Below are 12,290 nucleotides of genomic sequence, written 5' to 3' on the forward strand. Positions count from 1 at the left end.
AGTCCTGGATTTAATCAGATTAAACCTGATGCACATTGTCCCTTAACTAAATCAATGAAACGTTTGTTGAATAAGTTTAAGTGTGCGTATGGAGAGAAGCTGAGACGCCTCGATAGTGAAACTAAAAGTTCACCGGAGGAGATTCTGCAGGTAGGTGACCATCAGAAACAAAATACATTAAGTTTTTTTAACTGTCATCTGTCCTTTATTTAAGTCAGCAAGTGTATTAGAACATGTGGGATCATTCCACAATTGTGTCACAATACAACAAGGAGATGTAACAGTAAAAGAGCCCATGATCTCTAAAACAACTTTTAAATTAGCATGTCTTTGTAGACATGGAGTTTGTGTGCTTGTCTGGCTTGCCTGCAGTCCAAGGGTCTGTCTGTAAATCGAGTGATTTCTCTACATAGACGCATTTTACGTCATCCTATGCGCTCTTGAGAGGAAGGCTGTCTAAATTCTTAGATACACTATACAGTATTGCCAAAAGTATTCACTCACCCATTTAAATCATTGAATTCAGGTGTTTCAATCACTTCCAGGGCCACAGGTGTATAAAACCAAGCACCTAGGCATGCCGACTGCTTCTACAAACATCTGTGAAAGAACGGGTCGCTCTCAGGAGCTCACTGAATTCCAGCGTGGTACCGTGATAGGATGCCACCTGTGCAACAAGTCCAGTCGTGAAATTTCCTCACTACTAAATATTCCACAGTCAACCGTCAGTGGTGTTATAACAAAGTGGAAGCGATTGGGAACGACAGCAACTCAGCCACCAAGTGGTAGGCCACGTCGCCAACTTTCAGCTACAATCGCTACAGACCTCCAAACTTCATGTGGCCTTCAGATTAGCTCAAGAACAATGTGTAGAGAGCTTCATGGAATGGGTTTCCATGGCTGAGCAGTTGCACCCAAGCCTTATGTCACCAAGTGCAATGCAAAGCGTCGGATGCAGTGGTGTAAAGCACGCCGCCACTGGACTAGAGCAGTGGAGACGTGTTCTCTGGAGTGACGAATCACGCTTCTCCGTCTGGCAATCCGATGGACGAGTCTGGGTTTGGTGGAGGGGGGATTATGGTGTGGGGTTGTTTTTCAGGAGTTGGGCTTGGCCGCTTAGTTCCAGTAAAAGGAACTCTTAATGCTTCAGCATACCAAGAGATTTTGAACAATTTCATGCTCCCAACTTTGCGGGAACAGTTTTGGGATGGCTCCTTCCAGTTCCAACATGACTGCGCACCAGTGCACAAAGCAAGGTCCATAAAGACACGGATGAGCGAGTCTGGTGTGGAAGAACTTGACTGGCCCGCACAGAGTCCTGACCTCAACCCGATAGAACAGCTTTGGGATGAATTAGAGCGGAGACTGCGAGCCAGGCCTTCTCATCCAACATCAGTGTCTGACCTCACAAATGCGCTTCTGGAAGAATGGTCAAAAATTCCCATAAACACACTCCTAAACCTTTGGAAAGCCTTCCCAGATGAGTTAAAGCTGCAAAGGTTGGGCCGACGACATATTATAAACCCTATGGATTAAGAATGGGATGTCACTCAAGTTCATATGCGTGTGAAGGCAGACGAGCGAATGCTTTTGGCAATATAGTGTATGTTATCACATATCACATTTTTTAAGTCTTCAGCATATTCATAATTCATAATAGAATTTTTATTTCTATTGCTATTATTTACAGGATAAGGTCCGGATCCTGTTCTCTTATGTAAATGATCTGAGCGAGCAGAATCAAATCCTGGTCCAAACAGTGGAGGAACTGGAGCTAGAAGCAAACCAGAAGGTTGCTGGACTAAAAGAAAAACTCAGCGTGGCTGATAAAACCATTAAGGTGAGATGTTAGTGTGGTTTGTGGTGATGAAGTGCATTTCTTTGTATAAACTTGTACAAGGAAGGCCATGCATTGTATTGCGGTAAATACGACATGCGTGTGTTGGTTGATGGAGCATTCATGCAGGAGAATGAAGGGACCTGGAACGGCCTTCTAGTTACATTTCGTTCAATTAGTACATTCAGAATACTGGCCCTTGGGTACAATGTTAAATATATATACCATCGTATTGAATAGTTTTTATTTAGTAATAATGAATAATCCTTAAACAACATTTTATACTTTCACATATGGCTGTATTTCCTTTCATTCAAGTTCCAATATCAGTGGTGCGAACGGCCGACTGGAGTCTGTACAGACATGAATGGCTATGTCTGATAGGGGTACTTAACACTGTACTTTTTACTGTAGAAAAGTAACTACAGTGACACTGCATGCTGTTCTTTGTGTGTATTGAAAAGACAGTAAACAGATGTTTGGATGTCGCAGGGAATGGCACCAGTTCCTTTCTGTCTTTGGAAACCTCAACAAATGTAGCCTTACATTACAGTAGGCATTACTGTAGATAAAAAGATGCAAAGAAAGTGTAATTACTTCTTATATTAATTAGTTTCCAAGCACATAAGTACAACATGCAGCAGAAATAAAAACAAAAATATAAATGGAGAAATAAAAAGAACGGAATGTAACACCGATCATGCCATAAATGACACAATCATGTATGAAGTAGCACAAACTCATAAATAAATAAGTACAACATGCTGTTTTGGTCAGTGCAGTGTAGTCTTAATGCATTAATATTTAAATACGTTAAGGATAATTTAATGCATTATACAAACATGGATGGCTATGTCTAATGCCTAGTGCCCAGTGTTTTTTTTTGTGTAACTGGGAAAAAAAATATATACAAAATAATATGAATAACACTAATTATCTCTTCATCATGGCACCTGTTAGTGGGTGATGTGTTACAAGCCGGAAAAATAAACAAGCGTAAGGATTTAAGCAAGTTTGACAAGGGTCAGATTGCGATGGCTAGACGACCGGGTCAGAGCATCTCCAGAACTGCAGCTCTTGTGGGGTGTTCACGGTCTGCAGTGGATGGTATCTATCAAAAGCGGTCCAAGCAAGGAACAGCGGCCAAGGCCGATTGATGCACGTGGAGAGTGAAGGCTGGCCCGTGTGGTCCGATCCAACAGACGAGCTACTGCAGTCCAAACTGCTGTAGAAGTTAATGCTGGTTCTGATAGAAAGGTGTCAGAATACACAGTGCATCGCAGTTTGTTGCGTATGGGGCTGCATAGCCGCAGACCAGTCAGGGTGCACATGCTGACCCCTGTCCACCGCCGAAAGCACCAACAATGGGCACGTGAGCATCGGAACTGGACCACGGAGCAATGGAAGAAGGTGGCCTGGTCTGATGAATCATGTGTTCTTTTCACTTATCACGTGAACGGCCGGGTGCTTGTGCATCGCTTACCTGGGGAACACATGGCACCAGGACGCACTATGGGAAGAAGGCAAGCCGGCGGAGGCAGTGTGATGGTTTGGGCAATGTTCTGCTGGGAAACCTTGGGTCCTGCCATACATATGGATGTTACTTTGACACGTACCACCTACCTAAGCATTGTTCCAGAGTTCAGACCATGTACACCCTTTAATGGAAACGGTATTCCCTGATGACTGTGGCCTCTTTCAGCAGGATGATGCGTCCAGCCACAAAGCAAAAATGGTTCAGGAATGGTTTGAGGAGCACGACAACGAGTTTGAGGTGTTGACTTGGCCTCCAAATTCCCCAGATCTCAATCCAATCGAGCATCTGTGGGATGTGCTGGACAAACAAGTCCGATCCATGGAGGCCCCACCTCACAACTTAGAGGAGTTAAAGGATCTGCTGCTGACATCTTCCTCGACGGGTCAGGGCTGTTTTGGTGGCAAATGGGGGAGCAACACAATATTAGGAAGGTGGTCATAATGTTATGTCTAATCGGTGTGTATATATGGCTGTAATTAGGGATGCAAAATAATAACTATTCTATTTATGTTGCCAGTAATTTTTAAAAACTCATTTAACTCATTTGATAATGCTGCTTTTGTATTGCACTGTTGTACAACGTGTAAGAGATAACAGACCCAGTGTGCCCCAGTGTACCTAAGGCATGTGCACAAATGCTGTATAATGGCTGACACTGCACTCTGACCCCAGCTTTCAAACAAGCTGGGATATGCGAAGAAAGAATTTTGTTGTACTGTACACCTGTATATGTATACATGACAAATAGAATCATTTACATATATTATGTATTAATTATTCATGCACAGGTATATAAGTATGTAATCTGAAAGTCACGTGCAGAAGTCAGATGTGCTGTTTAATGAATAGCCTCATTCCAGTGATATATGTACACAAAGTTCAGATCCATCTAAGCCAGTAAGCTGCATTGGTGTGTTTCTGGAACAGTTCATTAGCCGAACAAGACCGTATCAGTATCAGCGGATGATCTGAGCTCATATCGCTCCATGGTTTCTGTTAATCAGCGGAATTAGATTGCAGTAAGGACTGGAGCTTGTCTGTCCCAAAAGCACATTAGCCCGCTGTCCCTCGACTGTAGTAACCATCGCAGTAATGTACATAATTGAAAAGCGAATAGAATCAGAGGATTAAAAGCTGCTCATTCGGCTCTTAAAATGTAAATAATGCATTTTGCCCGGTAACTCGAGAAGCTAAATTCACTGATTGAACGGTTGCGATACATTTCAAATTTATTAGCCCAGTTTGTTGTCATTTGCTCGTTTCAAAGCGATGGGCTTTTCGATACCGATACTCTGCATCTGTTAATGGGGATTATTCCAAACATTTGTTTTAGTGACTGCATTTAATCTGATGGATTTAAATCAAAGGTCATAACTCATTTGTAAGGTCTGTTCCCAGGCCATCAAGTGACACTAGGGTGGCCACATTCATAGCCACAAAAAGGAGGACATTACACCCAAACATCATACCAGGAACAGGGGGACATGATATTGCAACACACAGAATGAAACCATAACCCATATAACAGAGTTCTTGACCAATTTAAGCAAGAATTCTATAACAAATTACTGTTTTACTCACTAAATATTGTGTCTAGGGATGCATCAATACCATTTTTTCCCAACCGAGTACGAGTACGAGTACAAGTACATGTATTTTTGTACTTGCCGATACCGATACCGATACCAATACCTATTGGATCAGATATCTGACATGTTAGAACAGGGGTTTTCAACCTGAGGGAGTACTTGTCTGGGGGGGGCGCCAGTGCCTGACCGGGGGGCGTGGCAATACGAGATTTTTTTACTTCTAAAACTAAAGCAATTAATTTTTCACCGACGGGAGACATATTTCATTAGTCTAACTGACCACGCACTCAAGCACACTGTTATTCAGTTCAGTGTGAAAAAAACCTTCAAAATAGAGCTATCAGTGAAGATAAACCGGTGACAAAAGCAATGACCGCTGTTATAGGACGTGTGTGTGTCTTTAAGAGAGGAGATGCTCTGTTCACAGTATCGATATAAGTGATTCAGGAGTCAATTCATTTTAAGTGCAGCGTACGTTTCTTTTCTCAGTCATCTCTCCGTGTTTACTGTTATAATGAATGTTGCGGTTGTAAATAAACACCAACTACTAAAGAACATTCTGTGTGACTCGCTTACCTTATAAAGCTCAGGCTTAATTATCCTGCTTATTACCACAGAGCGGGAGCCGACTCAGAGTCGTTCTGTCTGTGGAGCTAAACGTTTTCTCTCAGTCAGAGCAGATTATCCTGAACTAACCAACTTAGTAATTGATGAACTTTTGTCTATGCTTGACTCTGTGAAGTAATGTTTTCTGCTCTCATCTACATCAAAAAGCAAGAACCGCTCATGATTTACCAAAGTGAACCACGAACTTATATAATGTGCTGATAGAATCGGCTCAGATTGGGTCGGACTGTATTATTTTTTAAAAGTAATATTTTCAATCAGCAAAATTGCATCGTATGTATGATGTGCACAACGTTATTTTAGCTTGTCAGAAGCTTTCTCAATGATTTCTGTGCGGTGGTTGACGAAGGGGAGGGGGGGTGGGCGCAAGTTCACGTTTGGCACACGCGCGCTCACACTTAGCGATCGAGAGCCGAGTTTTGATCGCCGAGCGAACGCCGAGTTGCTCCCGAGCCGGCAAATCTAGCGCCGACCAGCCGCAGGGCAAAAATCGTGTAGTGTGAACTAGGCGTAACGCAGCAATAGACACGGTATCGGATGTTTAGTATCGGAGCCTCGTTTGCGAGTACGAGTACGAGTTAATGAGCGCGGTATCGGGCAAATACCCGATACCACTATCGGTACTCATGCATCTCTAATTGTGTCTACTTTTGATGTTTAAGTCCGTTCCTCGCTGCCTCCAAAAGTTTACTTTATGGCACTTTCACAGCGTTCCTGAGCATGAGAGCTGACTAACTGACTCTATTAGAGGTGTATACAGACCAGAGCGAGCGGGCGAAATTCAATCACCCAATCACAGACTAGCATTTTGAGGGCGAACCTTCTGCGATTGGCCAGTGGTAGCACTATAAGCAGTCAAATGAGCCTGTTAAACCAATTAAGGAAGTTTTTCCTTGCAGCTGTCACCCTTGGCTTGCTCAACTGGAGTCAAAGTTGCTTTGATACAGTGTCTATTGTAAAAAGCACTATACAAATACACCGACTAGGCATAACATTATGACCACTGACAGGTGAAGTGAATAACACTGATTATCCTCTCATCACGGTACCTATTAGGCAGCAAGTGAACATTTTATTCTCAAAGTTGATGTGTTAGAAGTAGGAAAAATGGACAAACGTAAGTAGGATTTGAGCCAGTTTAACAAGGGCCAAATTGTGATGGCTAGACGACTAGGTCAGGGCATCTCCAAAACTGCAGCTCTTGTGGGGTGTTCCCGGTCTGCAGTGGTCAGTATCTATCAAAAGTGGTCCAAGGAAGGAACAGTGATAAATCGGCGACAGGGTCATGGGCGGCCAAGGCTCATTGATGCACGTGGGGAGAGAAGGCTGGCCCGTTTGATCTGACGCAACAGACGAGCTACTGTAGCTCAGATTGCTGAAGACGTTAATGCTGGTTCTGATAGAAAGGTGTCAGACACCATGCCTGTTAATGCTGATGCTGAGGATCGTACAGCTTAATTAAAAGCAGTTCATCTAAAAACCTGACATGTCTGGTGTAAACAATGGTGTAAGATCATACAGTACAAATTGTGTTTTTGAATAAGATTAACACTGTAGAAAATGTACAATTGTGCCCCAATTTTACAGTAGTAAAGTAAAATACAGTGACAGTGCATGTTGGTCTTTGTGTGTATTGAATAAGAAGTAAGCACAAGGTTGGATGTAGCAGGGGATGACACCGGTTCATTTCTATTTTTGGAAAGTATCTCAACAAATCTAGCCAAATATTACAGTAGGCATTACAGCAGGTAAAATACTAAAAAAATAGTGTAATTACGTCAAATATGAAGTTGTTTCTAACACCGATCCTGCTAAAAATTACACAATTGTCTATAAAGTGGCGTAAAACTCAAATAAATGAATAAAATGACTACATTGTTTTAGTCATTGTAGTCTTAATGTAATAATATTTAAATAGGGCGGCACGGTGGCTTAGAGGTTAGCACCGTCACCTCACAGCAAGAAAGTTCTGGGTTCGATCTCCAGGTGGGGCGGTCCGGGTCCTTTCTGTGCTGAGTTTTTATGTTCTCCCCGTGTCTGTGTGGGTTTCCTCCAGGTGCTCCGGTTTCCTCCCACAGTCCATGATTGTCCATGACTGTGTTCAGTATAACCTTGTGAACTGATGAATCTTGTGTAATGAGTGACTACTGTTCCTATCATGAATGTAACCAAAGTGTAAAACATGACGTTAAAATCCTAATAAACAAACAAAATTGCTTTTAGTTATTCCAGACAATAGGCGCCTTTTCTAACATGCCTCACCGTGCTGTTTAAACAATAGTGTAGCGCCTCAGTGTGGGTGAACATCCCTAGTAGGAGGGTAACGACACCTTGTCCTAAAACACGGGGTCTGTTCGAAATCCTAGTAAGTGTAAACCAAGTGTAAAACATGACATTAAAATCCTAATAAACAAACAAACAATATTTAAATACATTAAGGATGCATTAAATAAAATATAAATTGTTGAGTTTAAACTTTATTGCTTTAATTGACTTAAATGCTTCTAGGCAGCTGTCCAGATAGAAGGGAATTCATTAAATTTATTAAATCGTGTTTAAAAATTTTGTAAACGGGTGAAAGACGAATAGGGTGTTCCAAGTACCAAAAAAATTAAATGGTTAAATTGTATAATTTTTTTATTTAATATTGTGCACAAATGTGTCACACAAAATAAACACACACAAAGAACAATCTTAGCCATTTCAAATTTATAAGTTTAGTATATCTCTTACAAAATATTTAAAACCTCAGAAGAAACTGTACTTACTCTGTTTTGAATTTTCTGTGCATTGTTTGTACTCTAATGCGTCTTGGGATTTTGTTTATTTGTATACAAGATGTTTTTGCTACACATTCTATTCTATTTGAAACCTAATCAAACTCTGTTTTCTATGAAGCAGGCCTGGATTCTCTTGCATTCACATGAAAAAAAATATATAATAATTACTTATTACAGTTATTTTAAGCAAATGTTTTTGTTGCACTGTATGATGATTTTATGTTGCACTGAATGACATATTCCAAATTATCCTGTTACATCAGAATATTCATGACTTAATTTGTTTTTAAGTTCTTTATTGATTAAAGTAGCAGTAGTAGAATGAAAATATGCCACACCAGTGGCAAGTATGTGTTATAATATTACTACATCATGAAAAAAGTAAGGCAATGAAAAACATAGCTAATGAAGCCATCATAACAACTTGTAAGGCACCAGAACAGTGTGGACGTGTGGAATTTGTGTCATAACACGTGAAAAAGTTGCTGCAGTAAATCTAAATTCATTCAGCCGTGAAAACCATTTGAAGTCACATTTTATTTCATGAACTGAACAAATGTTTTCCAGTCTTTTGTTGTTAACCTTGAGGTTCTTGCCGTACATGGCTTTGGTTCTGCGATTATGATTTTGACATCAGACTTAAGGTAGTAAATTTCATCAGGTGGATTTGGCCACACAAAGGAATTTCTGTTTCAATTTTGTAGCATGCAGCTAACTTGCACCTCATCTCCTACAGACAGCAGTTCCTGCCCAACGAATGGCAGGTCATCGTACTTGACAATAACAAAATCTCAGGGACCACTTCATCAAAAACATAATTATTAATATTCATTGTAATTACTGCTCTTATTAAGGAAGACTAGAATGGAAAAAAGTGGTTTTAATATTTAAAAATAATTTTAAAACATTAAAAAGTCAGTATAACAATGTCATTGTCAATTTAGTGCAACAGTGAAATTCTGTTGCACTGAATGACTGTTGTTGTACTGAATTACAGAAATTTTACTTGAGCACATTTTACAGTTATCCCAGTGGTTAGCAAAAGCTAACATTGACCTTAACTCAAAGACATTTCTACACATATTCACGTTTAAATGTTAATAACCTTGTTTGTTTACAAGATTAACCGTAATATTACGTTTTCTGTGTTGTACTGAATGACACTCAGTTTTGTTCTTTAATGTACTGTGTCAGTAAAAAGACATTTTTATCAAATAATGTTAAAATGCATTGACCTCGAGTGTGTGCTGAAGGGTCCCCAGGAGTCTTCTTTTGTTGTTATAATTGGTCACATGACTGAAGTAGCTTGATTGCATATTAAAATAAGGCTTTTTATTAACGTTGTACTGAATGACAACTGAAGATTGGGAAAATGGGGACTGAAAGTATCCTGAATATTATTAATATTAAAAAACACATCTGATTGAATATTATTTAATATGTCAAATTATGCCAAAGCAGTAAATTTTAAGTTTTACTTAAGATTAATTAGTTTTTTCTTAATGTTTTATTACTTAAAGAGGTAGGGGGACCGTTGCACTGAATGACATTTTGGGGGTTTCAAGGGTTATTTTTTCAAAAATCATACATTTTCCGTAAAAATTACTTTAGGTTTCAGTAAAGATGTACAAATGGAGTAGATTGAAGGTATATCCACTTATATTAATATAATTGTATATTATTTATCAAGTGGGGACACTAAAAAGTTACGTCTCGTCTTTGACCCAAACACAAACTATGAGTATTTTTTTTTCACTTTATACACAAAATCATAAAATATGCTTTTTTATACATTATTTAGATTTTTATTTACTATAATAACCATAGCTGAGTGAATGTTGGTGTATACTCAGCATTCATGCTTAAATTTCTTATACAGTTGCACAACATACTTTATTATACTCATTCATTAATTTTTTTATCCGCATATCCAATCAGGGTCGCGTGGTGGGTTTGCTGGAGTTTGCTGGAGCCTATCCCAGCTATCCCAGCTTTTCAATGGGCGCAAGGCACACAGTAACACCCTGGACGGGACGCCAGTCCATTGCAGGGCAAACACACATACACACACACCCATTCACCTATAGGGCAATTCAGTGTCTCCAATTAACCTGACTTCATGTTTTCATACTGTGGAGCTCCGGAGCTCCCGGAGGAAACCCACACAGACACGGGGAGAACATGCAAACTCTGCACAGAAAGGACCCAGACCGCCCCGCCTGGGGATCGAACCCAGGACCTTTTTGCTGTGAGGCAACAGTGCTACCCACTGAGCCACCGTGCCGCCCTACTTTATTAAAGTTCTATTAAAGTTTATTGTGTTAAATAATTTTTGAACATTGTTGAATCAAATTCTGACCTCAGATTTATAAAAAATATGAATTAATGAATGAATGGTGCCCTCCAGCTGCTTTCGGGCCTGGTACCAGCACTAAGCGTGCACTGGTATGTGTCCAGCCCAGCCCAGCCCGGCCCGGGATTGAAACTTCTAGAACATAGGCACTGTTTTTACCAACAGAATGGCTCCTATTGTTATGCCACACATGCTCACAAATTACAAAAATAAAAATTATATGTTGTTTATCCAAAATGCTTCATAATTGTGATTGAATACAATCCATGCAATTGAGAGTCAAATCCTCTGGTCAAGGGTCCAGTAGTAGCAACCTAGTAGTGGTTAAGCTTAAACCAGCGACCTTCTGATTATAAGTCCTGTATCTTAAAAGACCTCTTTATGCCAAGCATTGGTATTATGGTTTGGCGTGGACGATGAGATCACAAATACTGTAAAGCTTGTGTGTGTGCCGATGTATTCTGATAGAAACCATATTATTCCCCTGAACCACACATTTACAACTCCTCCCCCGGGTTTTCCATCACCCCGTATCTTGCTTTCTCATTGGCTGTGGATTTAATAAAACCAAACATGAAACGCATGTAACAGTATGATGAATATTTGTTGTTTTTTGTGTTCAGTATTTGGATGATGAGAGGAGGTGCCTAGAAGAAGACAACCGCTGTCTAAAAGCCGAGCTTCATCAACTACGAGCTGATCCTCACACCCGGGCACAGCAGGTCGAGGAAGCTCAGCGTACACACAACCTGAATGTGAGTCATAAATTTACGTCTCCCCTTCCTCCTCCTGTACTCTTCCTCAGTCACACCCCCTCCCCCCTACCCACCCAAAACCACTGAGCCGAGTCTCATTTATTTTTCAAATCTCATTTTCCACCCTTGAGCTCGGGATTTTAATTCCAGCCTCACCTTGACTGGTGGCCTTTGGGCGTAAGGGATCAGCTGAGCTGGGCTTTGATCCACCAAGCTGGCATGTACCTTATTTCCAGCCCTGATGCCACTTGCTGTGCTCCACTTGACCTCCGCACTCCGGAGAAACCCTCCGGCCCACCCCTCCAATTCCCTAAACCCTATTTCTCAACACCTAACAAAATTTCCTTCAAATCAGGTCTCGCTCCAATCCCCAGCTTCGCTTTTGATCCCTTAATCTCAGCAGCTCTGCTCCTGCCCACAATCAGTTCACATCTTAGTACCTTAACGTGGTAATATGAGCCGACCTAAAGATGGATACAAATATTAATTGTTTCAAAAGCTTGAGCTATCATATCACTGAAGTTTGTAGGTATACAGTTACTGACTGTAGCCCTTCTGTTGCTCATTGGTTCAAAAGGTTTAAATGTCAATTTAAAGTTCTTGGTGAGGTGTAAATGTATGTACACCGATTAGGAATAACATTATGACCACCTTCTTGTTTCTACACTCACTGTCCATTTTATCAGCTCCACTTACCATATAGAAGCACTTTGAAGTTCTGTTTTACTAACTGTAGTCCATCTGTTTCTCTGCATGCTTTGTTAGCCCCCTTACATGCTGTTCTTCAATGGTCAGGACCCCCAAAGGACCAC

At 40.6% G+C, this 12,290-nt stretch overlaps 1 protein-coding gene across 2 annotated transcripts in view; it reads left to right on the forward strand.

Moving 5' to 3' along the window:
* Positions 1-94: 94 nt before the first annotated feature.
* The window catches only part of LOC134300842 (uncharacterized), a 291,233-nt gene continuing 279,037 nt past the window's right edge, over positions 95-12,290 (forward strand). For both annotated transcript variants that reach the window (XM_062985271.1, XM_062985272.1), the window contains exons 1-3: positions 95-150; positions 1,691-1,840; positions 11,347-11,478. In XM_062985271.1, the coding sequence (XP_062841341.1) occupies positions 11,477-11,478 (2 nt within the window). In that variant the 5' untranslated portion in view covers positions 95-150; positions 1,691-1,840; positions 11,347-11,476. The remainder of the gene's footprint in view (positions 151-1,690; positions 1,841-11,346; positions 11,479-12,290) is intronic.

Source organism: Trichomycterus rosablanca, chromosome 23 (genome assembly GCF_030014385.1).
Source record: "Trichomycterus rosablanca isolate fTriRos1 chromosome 23, fTriRos1.hap1, whole genome shotgun sequence".
Taxonomy (NCBI): Eukaryota; Metazoa; Chordata; class Actinopteri; order Siluriformes; family Trichomycteridae; genus Trichomycterus; species Trichomycterus rosablanca.